The 18,198-nt window shown below is 45.2% G+C and overlaps 1 protein-coding gene across 2 annotated transcripts in view; it reads left to right on the forward strand.

Moving 5' to 3' along the window:
* Positions 1-18,198, forward strand: part of CFAP54 (cilia and flagella associated protein 54) — a 680,590-nt gene that overhangs the window by 190,378 nt on the left and 472,014 nt on the right. For both annotated transcript variants that reach the window (XM_075344744.1, XM_075344743.1), the window contains exon 26: positions 9,428-9,583. In XM_075344744.1, the coding sequence (XP_075200859.1) occupies positions 9,428-9,583 (156 nt within the window). The remainder of the gene's footprint in view (positions 1-9,427; positions 9,584-18,198) is intronic.

The following is an 18,198-nucleotide window of genomic DNA, read 5'->3' on the forward strand; positions in this document are numbered from 1 at the left end:
ATACTAACAATCCCTTTAAGGAATACAAGGGGTTCAGGAGGGTAATGCAAGGGAGTATGATACACTTAACCATTAAGCCTTGTGGTCTGCTGGTTAGAGACAATGAGAGCTAAGTGTGACTCAATCAATCACACTCCAAACTTTCCACCATGGCAAAAACCAAAGAGCTGTCTAAGGTCACCAGGCACAAAATTGTAGACCTGCACAAGGCTGGTATAGACTACAGGACAATAGGCGAGCAGCTTGGTGAGAAGGCAACAACTGTTGGTGCATTCATTAGAAAACTAGCTGTAGTACCCGGCGTTGACCGGAATAGTAACTGTCTCTCTCTCTCCCAGTCTCTATCTATCTCCCTCTAACACAAGATGACTGTCAATCTTACTCGGTCCGGGGCTCCATGCAAGAGCTTGCCTGATGAAGTAAGGATGATTCTGAGAAAGGTCAGAAATCAGGCCAGAACTACACGAGAGGATCTGATCAATGACCTGAAGAGAGCTGGGACCACAGTGTCAAAGATTACCATTATTACCATACTACACTGTCATGGATTAATATCTTGCAGGGCACGCAAGGTCCCCCTGCTCACGCCAGCACATCCAGGCCTCTTTGAAGTTCGTCAGTGACAATCTGGATGATCCAAAGGAGGCATGGGAGAAGGTCATGTGGTCAGATGAGAACTTTTTGGTATGAACTTCACTCACTATGTGTTTGGAGGAACAAAAAGGATGAGTACAACCCCAAGAACACTGTGCCAAGCATGAAGTATGGGGGTTGAAATATTATACTTTGAGGGGCTTTTTTGCAAAGGGGACGGGACAACTGCACCGTATTGAAGGGAGGATGGATGGGTCATGTAATCGCGAGATTTTGGCTGACAAAATCCTGCCTCCAGAAAGAGTATTAAAGATGGGTCGCGGCTGGGTCTTCCAGCATGACAATGATTGGAAACACACAGCTAAGGCAACTAAGGAGTGGCTTCGTAAGAAGCATTTCAAAGTCCTGGAGTCCCCTAGCTAGTCTCCAAATCTGAACACAATAGAAAATCTTTGGAGAGAGCTGAAACTCAATGTTGCACAGCCACAGCGCTAAAACCTGAAAGATCTGGAGAAGATCTGTATGGAGGAGTGCACCAAAATCCCTTCTGCAGTGTGTGCAAACTTGGTCAAGAGCTACAGGAAACGTCTGACCTCTGTAATTACAAACAAAGGTTTCTGTAACCAAATATTAAGTTCTGTTTTTCTATTGTATCAAATACTTATTTCATACAATAAAATGCAAATAAATTATTTAAAAGCCATACAATGTGATTTTCTGGATTTTTTTTTCTGGACTCCATCTGTCACAGTTGAAGTGTACCACCGATAAAAATTACTGACCTCTCCAATCTCTGTCGATGGGAAAACTTGCAAAATCGGCAATGTATCAAATACTTTTTCCCCCCACTGTGTGTGTGTGTGTGTGTATCTATATATATATATATATATATATATATATATATATATATATATATATATATATAATGTACCAGCACTTTTGCAAAAACATGTAATGACATATTTATAAAATTGTAAGGGGTGAATCCACTTTTGTGATATACTGCATATAAGATTTTCTCAGGACAGGAACTTTTTTTTAAACAACCAATTTTGGAACTTATTAGTATTTCCAGATCTTGTGATTAAAATTAACTTTGTTCATGAAAATAATCCCTTTACGTTTGTGGATGTAATGTGAAAAATGTGGAAAAGATCATGTGACATGAATATTTTTTCAAGGCATAACATACATAGGCTTGAATGCAATCTATCTGCCAGTCATCTTGTCTGGTTACTGTCACAGTGATTGGGCGACAGTTGGGACCAGGGCTCCTAGACTGGCCCTCAGACTAAGGGGGACCCTGACTATTCCTTATCTCAGAGTTACCTCTGAAGGTGAGAATGTCTAAGCCACCAGCCTGACCCTGCTGCTGACCAGCCCTGATCTAATACACCCTCCCTCCCTACACCAGGGATGGGGCCTGGACAGGAGCGTGTTAACACCAACAGTGATAGACAAACAGAGAAAACAAAATTGTATCACACAGACACAGAATGCTCACACAGCGTTATTAGGCTATGTGCGCACTAGAAAAGTGATTTTTCTCAAGAAAATTTCTTGAGAAACTTCTGGGAGTTGAAGATTACCGCACCTGCGTTAAAAAACGCACCAAATCCGCATGCGTTTTTGCCGCGGATTTGCCGCGGTTTTACCGCGGTTTTGCCGCAGATTTTCCGCAGGTTGGTCCGTGCGTTTTTTTTATGCTGTAACTACTGCAATAAATAATATAGATAATAGATAATCAATAGACAGATAATGGATAGAGAGAAAGATGGATAGATGAATAGATAGATAGATAATAGATAGATAGATAAATGAGAAAGACCTATATAATGTCCCATCTCCCTGCATATTCTAACCTGGCACCCTTTAGTGACTTTCATGTGGCACTAAAGGATGCCTAGCCTTGAATTTAGCCATAAAATAATGAAATAATAATAAAAAAAAAAAACACGTGAGATCCCCCCATCTTTTGTAGCCAGCTAGGGTAAAGCAGACGGCTGCAGCCTGCAGACCACCGCTGGCAGCTTCACCTTGGCTGGTAATCTAAAACAGAGGGCACCCCATGCTGTTATTTTACATTAAATAAATAATTTAAAACAAAAAACATGGAGTGCCCCCCAAATTGGATCACCAGTCAAGGTAAAGCGGACAGCTGTGGTCTGATATTCTCAGACTAGGGAGGTCCACTGTTATTCGACACTCCCCAGCCTAAAAATAGAAGGCCGCAGCCGCCCCAGAAGTGGCGCATCCATTAGACGTGCCAATCCTGGCGCTTCGCCCCAACTCATCCCGTTGCCCTGGTGCGTTGGCAAACGAGGTAATATATGGGGTTGATGCCAGATGTGTAATGTCACCTGGCATCAAGCCCTGGGGTTCGTGATGTCACGCGTCTATCAGATACCCGACATCACCAACCCAGTCAGTAAGAAATAAAAAATAGACAACAAAAAAAGTTTTATTTGAAAAAACACTCCCCACATAGCCTTTTTCACCAATTTATCCACATCCAGCGTAATCCAATAAGAGGGGGGCGTCCCACGGCGATCCATACCATAGTCACTGTCCCAGTCAATGAAGAACAGAATGTTCCCCATTGGCTGGGAGAGTAATGCAGTGACCTGAGCTAACATCAATAGCCCAGGTCACTGCAGGGGATGACGAGCGCTGCTGTCAGGAGGATAGATGAGATCATTACCTGCTGTGATGATCTCCTGCAGTCCTGCCATCAGCGCTGTCACTGCCTTCTATGCCCGCTGCGTTGTCAGCAGTATCGCGAGAGCCCGTGACGTCACCGCTAGTGACAGTCGCGGGCCGCTCGCGAGACGGGCATAGACAGCAGTGACCGCGGTGACGTCATGAGGCAGGAGATCGTCACAGCAGGTAATGATCTCATCTCACCTCCTGACAGCAGCGCCCGTCATCCCCGCGGCTGCGCGCACTGCTGAGTGTCAGTGTCTGCCTGCGCTGCAGCGTGACAAGCTGTTGACACTGCGGGCAGACACTGACACACTACGGGGCAGGCAGCGGCGGGGCCGGAGCGGGACACAGACTGCACGGGCACCCGCCGGACGTCACACGGAAGTGCTTCTGTGCGGCGTCCAGGGAGTGTGACATCTGTGTTTACTCTGCTCCGCCTCCTCTTCCTGGCATAATGACATCCCTCCCTGCAAAACCGCAGGGAGCGATGAGCATTACCGCAGGTAAATCGCGGCTATACCGGGGGTATACCGCACATCATTTGCTACCTGCGGTATACCACCGGAATTTTGTGATTACATTACAGTGAATGGAGTGAAATTCCGGGGGTATTCCGCAGGTACCTGCGGAAAATAATGGACATGATCATTTTCTCAAGAAAGTTTCTTGAGAAAAATCCGCAGTGTGCGCACAGCTATTTTTTGTTCCCATAGGTTTTGCTGGGAAATGTCTGCAGAAAGATTTCAAACCTTTCTCAAGAAATGTCCGCAGCAAATCGGCGGGTAAAACGGCCTAGTGCGCACAGGGCCTTAGACAACAAATAGTAAAGAGTAAAATATAGAGCAGGGAGGAAATAACCAGATGACTGGAGGAATTCCACACCACACCAAGCAACACCAGTTACTGGAACACAACAGCAAACGGACTGGTTTCTCAAAAGCTATAGTCAGCATTGGAAGACAAATTCCTCCATCTTAAAAGGCGGGAAGTAACCGTGATAGGTCTCCCACACCATGTGATCCAAAAGGTAACCAGCAGGCTAGCAGAAAAGAACTCCTACTAGTACACTAATGAACACAGCTGGTTAACTCCCGAGCCTGCATGTGTAACTCAAAAGCACCAGAAAAACATAAAGAGGAGTGTCAGAGACTGCAGTATGAACAGTGTCTGATGCTGCCATGACCCTCGGCGAGTTTAAGGTACCGTCACACATAATGAGATCGCTAGTGAGATCGCAGCTGAGTCACGGTTTCCTTGACGCAGTAGCGATCCCGTTAGCGATCTTGTTATGTGTGACACCTACCAGCGATCAGGCCCCTGCTGTGAGATCTCTAGTCATTGCAGAATGGTCCAGGCCATTTTCTTCAAAGGCGATGTCCTGCTGGGCAGGACACATCGCTGTGTTTGACACTGTGTGACAGGGTCACAGTGACTGCTGAGATCGTTATACAGGTCGCTACTGGGACCTGTATTGTTCCTGCATCGCTGGTAAGATCTGACTGTGTGACATCTCACCTGCGACCTCCCAGCGACTTACCAGCGATCTCTATCAGCTCGCATCATTTTCGGGATCGCTGGTAATTCGTTGTGTGTGACTGTGACAGCTACATATCTATCTTGTAGATAAGCCACAAATGTCTGAAATAGGAGAACAAGCAAATACTGCCACATTCTGAACATGCTATATGGCATAATTGAATATGCAATCATTGAATATATAGTTTCAAATTCATCACTGCTATATTATAAATTTGGGGTTCTTAAGTGAACTCACACAATTTAATCAAAATGTTGCCTGTCACAGACAAAGCATCCTCTTCAGAAAATCACACTCTCTGACTTGCTTCTCCCAGGCCTAGGTCTAAAATGTGTAAGGCATGTAGGATTCAGCTCTAAATCAGCTTTGGAAAGGTAGGAGTGGTGCTCATACAATATGGAGGCGGAAACCTACCCCCAAATGTACACTACAAAAAAAGCCCTAAATTGACAAGCATTTTTTTTTTTAGCGAAATAGGAGAAGAGAACTTTTGATAAAACTAAACATACACATAGGAAGATAAAACTACCATTACAACTTATTGCTCTGGTTGTAGAACAAACCTGATCTTAGGTCAACCAAGCAAATTTCAAATTTCGCCGTAAAAAAAATCAATTGATAGAGAATTGCTTTAGCTCAGCAGTCCTGTAATGGGGTTCATAAATGTAGTCTTGTTATTATTTCACTTTCCTTCCATTCTGCTTAAAACCTTGGTTCTAAATGACTACAATGTCGTTAGGCACTCCAGATTGTTTAATGCTCCATAGACTGTGTAGGTTAGTGAAATAATATCTCACTTCACTTATGTTACACTTTTACTACTACAATTGTTAACAACTAAAGTAAAATGTATTATAGGAGCAGAAAAGCAAATAAATGTGGACTGCATTAAAGAAGCCCTCCCAGTAACGTCTTGTTCATTAAATGTGTGTGTACATGTATGTAATGTAGTGTGAGTGTTATGTCTTCAGGATCTAGGGCAGTTCTTCTCTACTTCTCTGTGACATCACCGCAATTCTGACTAGTAATCTCATTCTATGCGCCGCTTTGCATGAGCCGGAAATACATTTTACAATGAAAGCCTATGGCGCCTTGTTCTAAAACTCCATAGGCATTCATTGTAAAAAATATTTTGGGATCATGCAAAGTGCAGCATGACCCGGCAAGCCTTTAGAGCGGGGGTGTCACAGATAACCCGAGAAGAACCGCGCTGTATCCCAAAAACAGTGGTGATGAGCTACATTACATTTATGTACACACACATTGAATGAATAAAAAAGTTTCCCCAGACACTTCCATTAGATGCGGAAAATTATCAAGTAAAAGACACGCATACGTTTTTGGTGCGTTGCGCAAAGGAAATGCACCAACAGCGCATGTAATCCGCGCCTAATGATGTCAATATCTGGAAGTTTCAAAAACAAAACAGCTTTAGTTAAAGAATGACACACCAGAGACAAACAACACAGGGTCAAAGACGCAATAAAAATGCAGCATCAATGCGGAAATTGTGCCGAAATTCTGCAGCGTCAAGGACTCAACTGATCCTAATTGTGGGAACGTAGCCTTACAGTCCAGTTGTCAATATAGGACAATGTTTCTTCTGTATCCTGGTGTCCAAACCAGTGTATGAAGGAGGCCGACTTATTTCAACAGCTAAGCCAATTCGCTTCTCTGACTCTACATCAGAGATAAGAGCCAGCTTTGCTATTGAGATAGGCATTCAGGTGGTACCCTTATGTCATCGCTCTAGTCGCCTGGTGACACAATGTCCTTCGTCGACACAAGACATGAAACAAAGAGCCAAAACTTGGAACGTAGCAATTATCGTAGGAAGTGGGCATTTGGACTAATAAGATTGTATTGGAAACCTATCTAACTTATAATTTAATGATCATTTTTTTATACACTGCTCAAAAAAATAAAGGGAACACTTAAACAACACAAAGTAACTCCAAGTCAGTCACACTTCTGTGAAATCCATCTGTCCAGTTTTGAAGCACCACTGTTTGTGAAATAATTTCTGCTGCTGTTGTGCAAATAGAACTGACAACTGGTAGAAATGAATGGGAAATTAGCAAGATACCTGCTAAAAAGGAGTGGTTCTGCAGGTGGTGATCACAGACTATTTCTCTGTTCTCATCCTTTTTCACTGTTTTGGTCACTTTTGCATTTTGAAATTGCTCTCACCCCTAGAGGTAGCATGAGGGAGTGTCTACAACCCACAGAAGTTGCTCAGGACTTGCAGCTCATCCAGGATGGCACATCAATGTGAGCTGTGGCAAAATAGTTAGCTGTGTCTGTCAGCACATGGTCCAGATCATGGAGCAGATACCAGGAGACAGTCCAGTACACCAGGAAATGTGGAGGGGGATATGGGAGGTCAACATCCCAGCAGCAGGACCGCTACCTCCTCCTTTGTGCAAGGAGGAACAAGTGTAACAGTGCCAAAGCCCTGCAAAATGACAAGCAGCAGGCCACTAATATCCATGTGTCTACTCAAGCTGTCAGAAACAGACTCCATCAGGGTAGTATGAGGGCCTGACATCCACAAGTGGGTGCTGTGCATTCAGCCCAACACTTTGCAGGGCGATTGGTATTTGCCAGAGAACAGCAAGATTGGCAGATTCAACATTGGCGCCCTGTGCTTTTCACGGATGAGAGTAGGTTCACACTGAGCACATGTAACAGATGTGACGTGAGTCTAGAGACGCTGTGCAGAACATTCTGCTGCCTGTAACATCCTTCAGCATAACCAATTTGGCAGTGGATCAGTAATAGTATTTGGAGGCATTTTTTTGAAGGGCCACACACCCCTCCATGTCCTAGCCAGATGTATCCTGCCATTAGGTACCAGGATGAGATCTTCAGACACATTGTCAGACCATGTGCAGTTGCAGTGAGTCCTGGGTTCCTTCTGATGCATGACAATGCTAGGCCCCATTTGGCTCAAGAGTGTCAGCAGTTCCTATATGATGAAGACATTGATGCTATGGGCTGGCCTGCCCGTTCCCAAAACCTGAATCCAATGGAGAACATCTGGGACATCATATCTCATTCCATCCACCAACGCCAGATTACACCACAGACTGTTGAGGACTGTCGACTGATGCTTTAATCCAGATCTGGGAGAAGATCCTTTAGAAGAACATACGCTGCCTCATCAGGAGAATGCGGAGGCCACATACTCTACTGAGCCTGATTTCCTTGTCTTGAGACATTTCCACCGAAGTTGGATGAGCCTGTAATTCTATTTTCCACTTTGATTTTGAGTATTACTCCAAATCCATACCTCCATGGGACATTAATTTTGATTTACGTTGATAATTTTTATGTTTTATTGTTCTCAAAGCATTTTACGATGTAATGAATAAAGATTGGCAACTGGAATATTTCATTTATTGAGATCTAGGATGTGGTATTTTAGTGTTCCCTTTATTTTTTGAGCAGTGAATTTTTGATTCACTGAAAAACCCCTTAGGAGTCTTATTTGAGACAAATGAATGTAGTGTAATCATACAGCCACACAAAGTACCTTTTAATCAATAGATCTAAATATAAAAATTAAATGTGTTAAAAAAAGATGTTCCTATGCTGAGATAATCTTCTATATGTGCTTTTGCTATGTGCTGTGTAATGGCTGTGTCTGACCGTACAGGGACATGATCTGTTCACACCACATCTCCTGAATAGGGGAGGAGCAAGAAAGTATACAGACAGGACAGCATGGGTTGATAGATGATTCTTTCTTTGAGGTAAAACATGTTTAAAACCCCATAATGACTTACGATGTATTATGTACGTCATAAGTCATCTCCTTGTTTTTGATGCAGGCTCACATGCTGTTCCCGCATCTTTCCCTGTACATGTTGTTTGTTTTAATATCTTCCCACGGCTGTTAACCTCTTAAATGCTGCTGTCAGCAGGTGGCATGCTATTCTGAGCCCTCATCAGCGCTCCCATGACACGATCATGGGGCACCGATAAGTTCTCATGACAGCCAAGGGTCAGCTGATGACCCCTATGTCTTTCATCACACTACTCCTGTGAAAACCAACCTCTAGCTGGCGTTCATAGAAAACTAGTGTCTTCTATATAGAGCAATGCTATTGCATTGCTGTATATAGAACAAGTGATCAGACTATTGCAGGTTCAGGTCCCCTAAGGGGACTATTAAATACAGTAGAAAGTAGAAAAAAAAATGTTTTAAAAAAATATAATCAAAATATTTTACCACATTAAAAATTAAGAAATAATAAAAAATACGCATATTTGGTATTGCTGTATTTATAAAAGTCCGATCTGTCAAACTATAAAATAAATTAACACATTGAATTGTGGATCCTATTTTTTAATCCAAGAACTATTGATTAAGATGAACTTTGTTCATGAGACAACCCCTTTAAGGAGTCAAACACATTAAGAAGTTTGTAAAATAAAAGTTTATCTAATCCACAAAGAAAATTTGTGTTTGTTTCATATTGATTTGCAAAAAAGGAAGATTATAAAATTGTATTTACATTTAGATTACCAAAACACTTTGTTAAAGGAAGGTCGTCTGTGCTGAGCAAAATGTTTCTCTGTCATCTTTAGATTTGTCGAATAGCCGAATGTGAGAGGTTGTTAGTGGCTCTTGATGTTAGTACCTTGCTGAGTGATACCAGCTATGCCCTTCAAGCTGTTGTTCAGTGCTACGGTCTGATTGCTCCTCTAATCTATCACAGGATCCCTTCTGTTGCAGTAGTGCAGGTAAGCGGAAATGTTCCAAAATAAATGCATTCAGACGTGATAAGTAATCATTTCTATTTATGTCTCAAACATAACAAATCACTCCAATAAAAGTAATGAACCACTTTTCTTCCAGAATGGGGTTGATGTGCCTACTACAAGCAGAATGATGTTGAGTCTGTTAGGGCCATGCATTTTCTTGTGCTGAGCTTGATAATGTAATGTATTTGACTGTACAAGTGAAAATGTTATTCAGCACCCATCTGTTGGAGTTCATTTTCTTGGTTTTGATTAACTTTATAGGCTGCAAGGTGGTAACCAGCTACATTGTAAATGGCTGGTATGTATCGCAAAGGTGGTTGTCCTCTGGGATGTAAACCTGAAATGTCTATGCTGGTACCTGTAATGGAACAGATTTTTTAAGGCATTCACAAGGGCCAGGTTTACGGATAGCTGGAGAGATGGGTGGGTCTGGCGATCTCATGTGTGTCTAAAGGCCACTTTACACGCTGCGATATCGGTACCGATATCGCTAGCGTGGATACCCGCTCCCATCGGTTGTGCGACATGGGCAAATCGCTGCCCGTGGCACACAACTTCGCCCAGACCCGTCACACTACTTACCTGCCCTGCGACGTCACTGTGACCGGCAAAACGCCTCCTTTCTAAGGGGGCGGTTCGTTCTGCGTCACAGCGACGTCACAGCTGCGTCACTGAACCACCGCCCAATAGAAGCAGAAGGGTGGAGATGAGCGGGACGAACATCCCGCCCACCTCCTTCCTTCCGCATTGCGGGCGGGAGGAAGGTAAGGAGAGGTTCCTTGTTCCTGTGGTGTCATACGTACCGATGTGTGCTGCCGCAGGAACGAGGAACAACTTCATTACTGCTGCAGCAACGATATTAGAGAATGGACCCCCATGTCACCGATGAGCGATTTTGCACGTTTTTGCAACGATGCAAAATCGCTCATAGGTGTCACACGCAACGGCATCGCTAAAGCGACCGGATGTGCGTCACAAATTCCGTGGCCTTTAGGGCCGCTTTACACGCTACGACATCGCTAACATTTGCTAGCGATGTTGAGCGCGATAGGACCCGCCCCCGTCGTTGTAACGATATGTGGTGATCGCTGCCGTAGCGAACATTATCACTACGGCAGCGTCACACGCACATACCTGCTCTGCGACGTCGCTGTGACCGGTGAACCTCCTCCTTTCTAAGAGGGTGGTTCGTTCAGCGTCACAGCAACGTCACAGCAGCGTCACTGAACCGCTGCCCAATAGAAAAGGAGGGGGGGAGATGAGAGGCCGGAACATGCCTCCCACCTCCTTCCTTCCTCCTTTTCCGGTGGACGTAGTTAAGGAGATGTTTGTCGTTCCAGCGGCGTCACACATAGCGATATGTGCTGCCGCAGGAACGACAAACAACATCGTTACTGCAGCAGCAACAATAATTGGGAAGAGGAGGGCATATCACCGTTGAGCGATTTTGAACATTTTTGCGACGATTCAAAATCGCTTATAGGTGTCCCACACAACGACATCGCTAAAGCGGCCGGATGTGCGTCACAAATTCCGTGACCCCAACGAGATCGCTTTAGCGATCTCGTAGCTTGTAAAGCCACCTTTAGTGAGACTGTTTGTTTGCCACATGGCAGTGAAGGAGGCTATGTGTGAAGACTCTGGGAAGATTCCTCCGCGGGAATATGGGATTATTTTGACTAGGACCGTGGATAGAGGTAATGAAGCCTCTCTGAAGGCACCTGGAGAGTTATGGGAGAAGAGAGGAATTGCTTTGTCAGTGTATGGAAAAACTGCGATGCTCAGAGGGTAAATAATTGAAATCCGTGTAGAAATACTGGCTGGAGTCACTGATTAGCAGTTGTTAACTCTACTAGGATACTAGGGAAGTTAATCTGAACCTGTGCGGGTGAACTGCAAGACTTACGGACTTGACACCTGTGGGTGGAGTGTGGTTTATGTGATATATAATAAACCGATTGAACTCTTAATAAGTGCGTTCCTGTGTGCTACCTCTAAGACGCAGCCAAGTGAGTGACCCCCATCACATGAAATAAGTGCACTATCACAATGCATATGATGTGTAAAATAGTCATTACAAAGTACATTGTAGAAATTAATTGTACACTGAAGAATAAGCTGTTTGGCACCACAGACAAATCTGACAAGTGTGGTCATCTATTCAGATGTATATATTTGTAAGTCATAGGAAGATTGTGGTTCCATATGCCTCAAAAACCTATCTGTTGTGACCGGAATCATATTTTTATGTGTTTTAGACACGTTCTGTGCTTTGTCCAATAAGCTTGGACTTGGTAGAAATGGGTGTGGTTTATGAAAATAGGTGTGGCCTAACATACTGCACTGTACATCTGGCACATTTTAAAACTGCCTGTGCTACGTTTGCAGTCTAATAATTAGACAGCATTGATCAATCTGCCCCATTGTTAGCAATGTTGCCTGTACTATGGCCCCATCACTGTGCTTCAGGCAGTCATCAGTGCAATGTTCAAACACAAGGAAGAGAATTCATCAAGACTGGTGCTTTATTGTCATCATGATTTACAATCCACTGGATTTGGAGTCACCATATTTATTAAAGGGATCCTTTCAGCAGATTCATGTTAAGTAATTGTGTGTTAGGGTCAGAAAATGTACTCCAGCCATGTTATGGAAGAATCGGCCTCTAAGTTTTTATCCTAAAGAAAAGCCATCAGTTTCTAAGTCACAGTAAGCATCAGATTTTAAAGCATCAGAAATGCTTGTTGGATAAGTGCTACATCGACATAATTATACAAATTGTATTAACATTATTGCATGCATAAGAGTAGTGACTATTCCTCTTGCATCAAAGTGCTTTTATACTTTTGTTTAAATAACATTAATTATGTTAAGAATTGCTGAAACTATATAATAATTGTTTTGTTTTAATCTGTTGCTGTTTCTAAAATTTCTCCTTGTCGGTGATGGAAATCATTCTTATTTACATCCCTTTCTGATCAAGTGCTATGCACACTACAAGCGTGAGAGTATTTTCTGGCGTATAAGACAACTGGGCCTATAAGACGAGCCCCAACTTTTCCAGTTAAAATATAAAGTTTGGGATATATCGTATATACTCAAGTGTAAAGGTCCAGTCACACTAAGCAACTTACCAGCGATCCCAACAACGATAGGGATCGCTGGTAAGTTGCTAGGAGGTTGCTGGTGAGATGTCACACTGCGACGCTCCAGCGATCCCACCAGCAACCTGACCTGGCAGGGATCGCTGGAGCGTCGCTACACAAGTTGCTGGTGAGCTCACCAGCAACCAGTGACCAGCCCCCAGCGCCGCGTGGAAGATGCTGCACTTGGTAACTAAGGTAAATATCGGGTAACCAATCCGATATTTACCTTGGTTACCACCGCACGGAGCTACACGTGCAGAGAGCAGGGAGCAGCGCACACTGAGCGCTGGCTCCTTGCTCTCCTAGTTACAGCACACATCGGGTTAATTAACCCGATGTGTGCTGCAGCTACATGTGCACAGAGCAGGAGCCGGCACTGACAGTGAGAGCGGAGGAGGCTGGTAACAAAGGTAAATATCGGGTAACCAAGGACAGGGCTTCTTGGTTACCCGATGTTTACATTGGTTACCAGCCTCCGCAGAAGCCGGCTCCTGCTGCCTGCACATTTAGTTGTTGCTGTCACACACAGCGATCTGTGCTTCACAGCGGGACAGCAACAACTAAAAAATGGCCCAGGACATTCAGCAACAACCAACGACCTCACAGCAGGGAGGGGCCAGGTTGTTGCTGGATGTCACACACAGCAACATCGCTAGCAACGTCACAAAAGTTGTTCGTTAGCAGCAATGTTGCTAGCGATGTTGCTTAGTGTGACGGGGCCTTAAGCCAACAAGAGTATTGTCCTCATTGTTTAGTGAAATCCCCTCCTGTAATGTCCCATGCAGTAATGAACCCATTGTTTAATAATAATGCCCTCCTGCTGTAATGTCCCATTGTATAGTAATGTGCCCTGTCCTTAATGTCCCGTGCAGTAATGTGTCCATTGTTTAATAATGTCCTCCTGCTGATTCCCTTCTGTCCCCTATCATGCAGTTGTTTACACATTATAAAAGATATTCTCACCTGTCCTCCATGCCCGCGATGCCTCCAGCTATTTTTTGCAGTCCGCACTCAGACTCCTCCATGATAGCGTGAACGGAGCGGCCGCTGCAGGATGTCGTCATGGCTTTACTACAGTTGAATACTTTACGGCGCCACAAAGCATTCAACTGCAATGAAGCGCGTCCAATACACAGGGCCACAGCTACTGCAGTTGAATGCTTTGTGGCGCCGTAAAGCATTCAACTGTAGCAAAGCCATGACGACATCCTGCAGCGGCCGCTTCGTGCATGGACACTATCACTGAGGGGTCTGTGTGCCTGAGGACTGCAAGAAGCAGCTGGAGGCAGCGTAGTCACGGAGGACAGGTGAGAATATGTTTTATTGTGTGTAAAGTGACGACACCCGGCGTATACGACAACCCCTGACTCTTGAGAAGATTTTCAGGGGTTAAAAAGTCATCTTATACACTGGAAAATACTGTATTTGAAGATAAAAAACCCCAAAAAACTCAGGAATACACAGGAATAAAATAACATTAAAAACTGGTCGCTGGATCCCATGCTACATAGGTAAGGATGGTTGACCTCAGGGAGATCAACATCCAACACCGCGGAGACACCATCACGTGCTTCTCAACGCAGTGACACTAGAACAAGGCCCCCTGGGAAAATATGCAAAACAAGAAAGCCGCGTAGACACCATCACATGTTTCTCAACGCTGGCAGGAAACTAGCCATGTCTTTCACCGGCACAGGAACAACCACGGGAAGGGCAGTCTCCAATCAAGGAGACCACCTATGCCAAAACATGGTATCCATCCACAGACAGCTGTTTCGGGGTACTGGATCCCATGCTGTCATAGAATCCCATCTGCGACCCGCGATCACGTTATGGGTGCGCCGATGGGTGCTTAAAATGGTGTGCCTTATGTTAAATCCGGCTGTCAGAGATTGTTAGTGGTATTTAATAGGCAATTGTTAGCGGCAGGTCCTGGCTGTACCACACAGACATTACCTGTCAAGTATGGGGTGGGCTCAACCTGTGAGCTCGAGCCATACACCTGATTCTTACTTGCTTCGTACATGTATGGCAGATGTTGTGAAGGGGTTGTCTGGTCTTCTGATTAAAGTCATTCTACCTAACTGCAGACTTAAGGGTTGTGAACCGCACACTGTCAGGATTCTCTGATATTGCCAGCGAGAGTGAGCACTCACGTAACTTCAGGCATGCAATTCGCATATTTCCGACCATATTTTGATTAGACAGTACAAGTGCATTGAGCAAAGCCGAGCATAGACGTGGCCTGGAAGTATATAAATCGCATATGCTCACTGCCTATACTAGAGAATCCTGACAGCGAGCAAAGTGCACGCTGTAATCACTCAGAAGTCTTCAGTCATATAGAGTTACATAGTTACATAGGTTGAAAAAAGACCTAGGTCCATCTAGTTCACCCTTCCTCCACCAATTATATTTTGTCACTAAATTATTTATAAGCAACAGTGTTGTGTGTAGTGAGGAAATCATCCAGCACTTTTTTAAATGCTGTTAGGCTGTTTGTGCACGTTGCGTAATTTCATGTGCCTACTCTGCGTATTGCACTGCAGCGTAAACGCATGTGTCCTGTATCCCCTGCACAATCTATGAAGATTGTGCATAATCCATCCACACGTTGTGTTTGAGTGCGCAGTGATTTGCATGCTGAAATTTTGATCCAAATCACTGCGCTCAAAAAAGCAACATGTCACTTCTTTTGTGCGTTATGGATGCTGCTCCCACTCTGTCTATGGGAGAGGCAGCATCCAGAGCACCTGAAATCGGCATCTATTCTGCAGACACACTGCATCCATTACGCAGTGTTTCTGCAGAGATTTGAAGCTCACATACACTGCCAAATCACTGCAGAATATTTGTCACGGCAGTACACAACGTGCGCACATAGCCTTATAGTATCTGCCATTAGTACCTCTTCTGGTCGGCATTTCACAATCTGATTACTCTAAGGGGCACTTTGCACATTACGACATCGCAAGCCGATGCTGAGATGCCGAGCGCGATAGTCCCCGCCCCCATCGCAGCTGCGATATCATGGTGATAGCTGCTGTAGCGAACATTATCGCTACGGCAGCTTCACATGCACTCACCTGCCCTGCGACGTCGCTCTGGCCGGCGAACCGTCTCCTTATTAAGGGGGCGGGTCGTGCAGCGTCATAGCGACGTCACACGGCAGGCGGCCAATAGAAGCGGAGGGGAGGAGCTGAGCGGGACGTAAACATCCCGCCCACCTCCTTCCTTCCGCATAGCCGGCGTGAGCTGCAGGACGCAGGTAAGGTGATGTTCCTCGCTCCTGCGGCTTCACGCACAGCGATGTGTGCTGCCGCAAGAACAAGGAACAACATCAGTCCTTCCGAAATTATGGAAATGACCGATGCTACACCGATCATACGATTTGGACGTTTTTGCGCTCCTTAATCATATCAAAAAGGATTTACACACAACGACATCGACTGCGACACCGGATGTGCGTCACTTTCAATTTAACCCCACCGACATCGCAGCTGCAATGTCGTAGTGTGAAAAGTGCCCCTTACTGTAAAGAACCCTTTCCTATTTAGCTGCCAGAATCACTTTTCTTCCACTCGCAGTGTATGTCCCCTGGTCCTTAGTATTTTCTTTGGAAGGAATAATAGGTCATGTGTCAGTCCTTTATATTGACCACACATGTATTTATACAAATAAATGAGATCTCCTCTGAGATTTCTTTGTTATAAACTAAATAAATCCAACTTTTTCAACCTCTCATCATATGGGAGGCCTTCCATTCCTTGTAGTAGTCTAGTTAGTCGCCTTTGAACTAAATCTAAGGGGTACTTTACACGTTGCGACATCGCTAGCATCGGCTAGCGATGTCGAGCGCGATAGTACCTGCCCCCGTCGCACATGCGATATCTGGTGATTGCTACCGTAGCAAACATTATCGCAACGGCAGCTTTACACGCACATACCTTGTCAGCGACGTCGCGGTGACCGCCGAACAATCCCTCCTTCAAGGGGGAGGTGCGTTCGGCATCACCGCGACGTCACCGCGACGTCACTAAGCGGCCGGCCAATAGAAACGGAGGGGCGGAGATGAGCGGGACATAACATCCCGCCCACCTCCTTCCTCCCACATTGACGGTGGACGCAGGTAAGGAGATGTTTTTCGTTCCTGCGGCTTCACACACAGCGATGTGTGGTGCTGCAGGAACGACAAACAACATCGTATCTGCAGCTGGAGTGACATTATGAAAATGAACGACGTGACACAGATCAGCGATTTTTGACTGTTTTGCGCTCGTTCATCGTCGCTCCTAGGATTTACACATTGCGATGTCGCTACCGGCGCCGTATGTGCGTCACAACAACCGTGACCCCGACGATATATCGGTAGCGATGTCGCAACGTGTAAGGTACCCCTAACTTCTGAATGTCCTTCTTAAAATATGGAGCCCAAAACTGGATCCCATATTCTAGATGTGGTCTTACAAGAGATTTATAGAGGGGTAACAATACATTGGGATCACGGGATCTAATCTCTCTTTTTATACACCCTAAAATCTTGTTTGCTTTAGGAGCTGCTGCCTGACATTGAGTGCTGCTGCTCAGCTTAAGGCCCCGTCACACTAAGCAACATCGCTAGCAACATCGCTGCTAACGAACAACTTTTGTGACGTTGCTAGCGATGTTGCTGTGTGTGACATCCAGCAACAACCTGGCCCCTGCTGTGAGGTCGTTGGTTGTTGCTGAATGTCCTGGGCCATTTTTTAGTTGTTGCTGTCCCGCTGTGAAGCACAGATCGCTGTGTGTGACAGCGAGACAGCAACAACTAAATGTGCAGGCAGCAGGAGCCGGCTTCTGTGGAGGCTGGTAACCAATGTAAACATCGGGTAACCAAGAAGCCCTGTCCTTGGTTACCCGATATTTACCTTTGATACCAGCCTCCGCCGCTCTCACTGCCTGTGCTGCCGGCTCCTGCTGTGTGCACATGTAGCTGCAGGACACATCGGGTTAATTAACCCGATGTGTGCTGTAACTAGGAGAGCAAGGAGCCAGCGCTAAGCAGTGTGCGCTGCTCCCTGCTCTCTGCACATGTAGCTACAGCACACATCGGGAAATTAACCCCATGTGTGCTGTAACTAGGAGAGCAAGGAGCCAGCGCTAAGCAGTGTGCGCTGCTCCCTGCTCTGTGCACATGTAGCTGCAGCACACATCGTGTAATTAACCTGATGTGTGCTGTAACTACGACAGCAGGGAGCCAGCGCTCAGTGTGCGCTGCTCCCTGCTCTCTGCACGTGTAGCTCCGTGCGGTGGTAACCAAGGTAAATATCGGGTTGGTTACCCGATATTTACCTTAGTTACCAAGCGCAGCATCTTCCACGCGGCGCTGGGGGCTTGTCACTGGTTGCTGGTGAGCTCACCAGCAACTTGTGTAGCCACGCTCCAGCGATCCCTGCCAGGTCAGGTTGC

This window comes from Anomaloglossus baeobatrachus, chromosome 4, assembly GCF_048569485.1.
Source record: "Anomaloglossus baeobatrachus isolate aAnoBae1 chromosome 4, aAnoBae1.hap1, whole genome shotgun sequence".
In the NCBI taxonomy this organism is placed as follows: Eukaryota; Metazoa; Chordata; class Amphibia; order Anura; family Aromobatidae; genus Anomaloglossus; species Anomaloglossus baeobatrachus.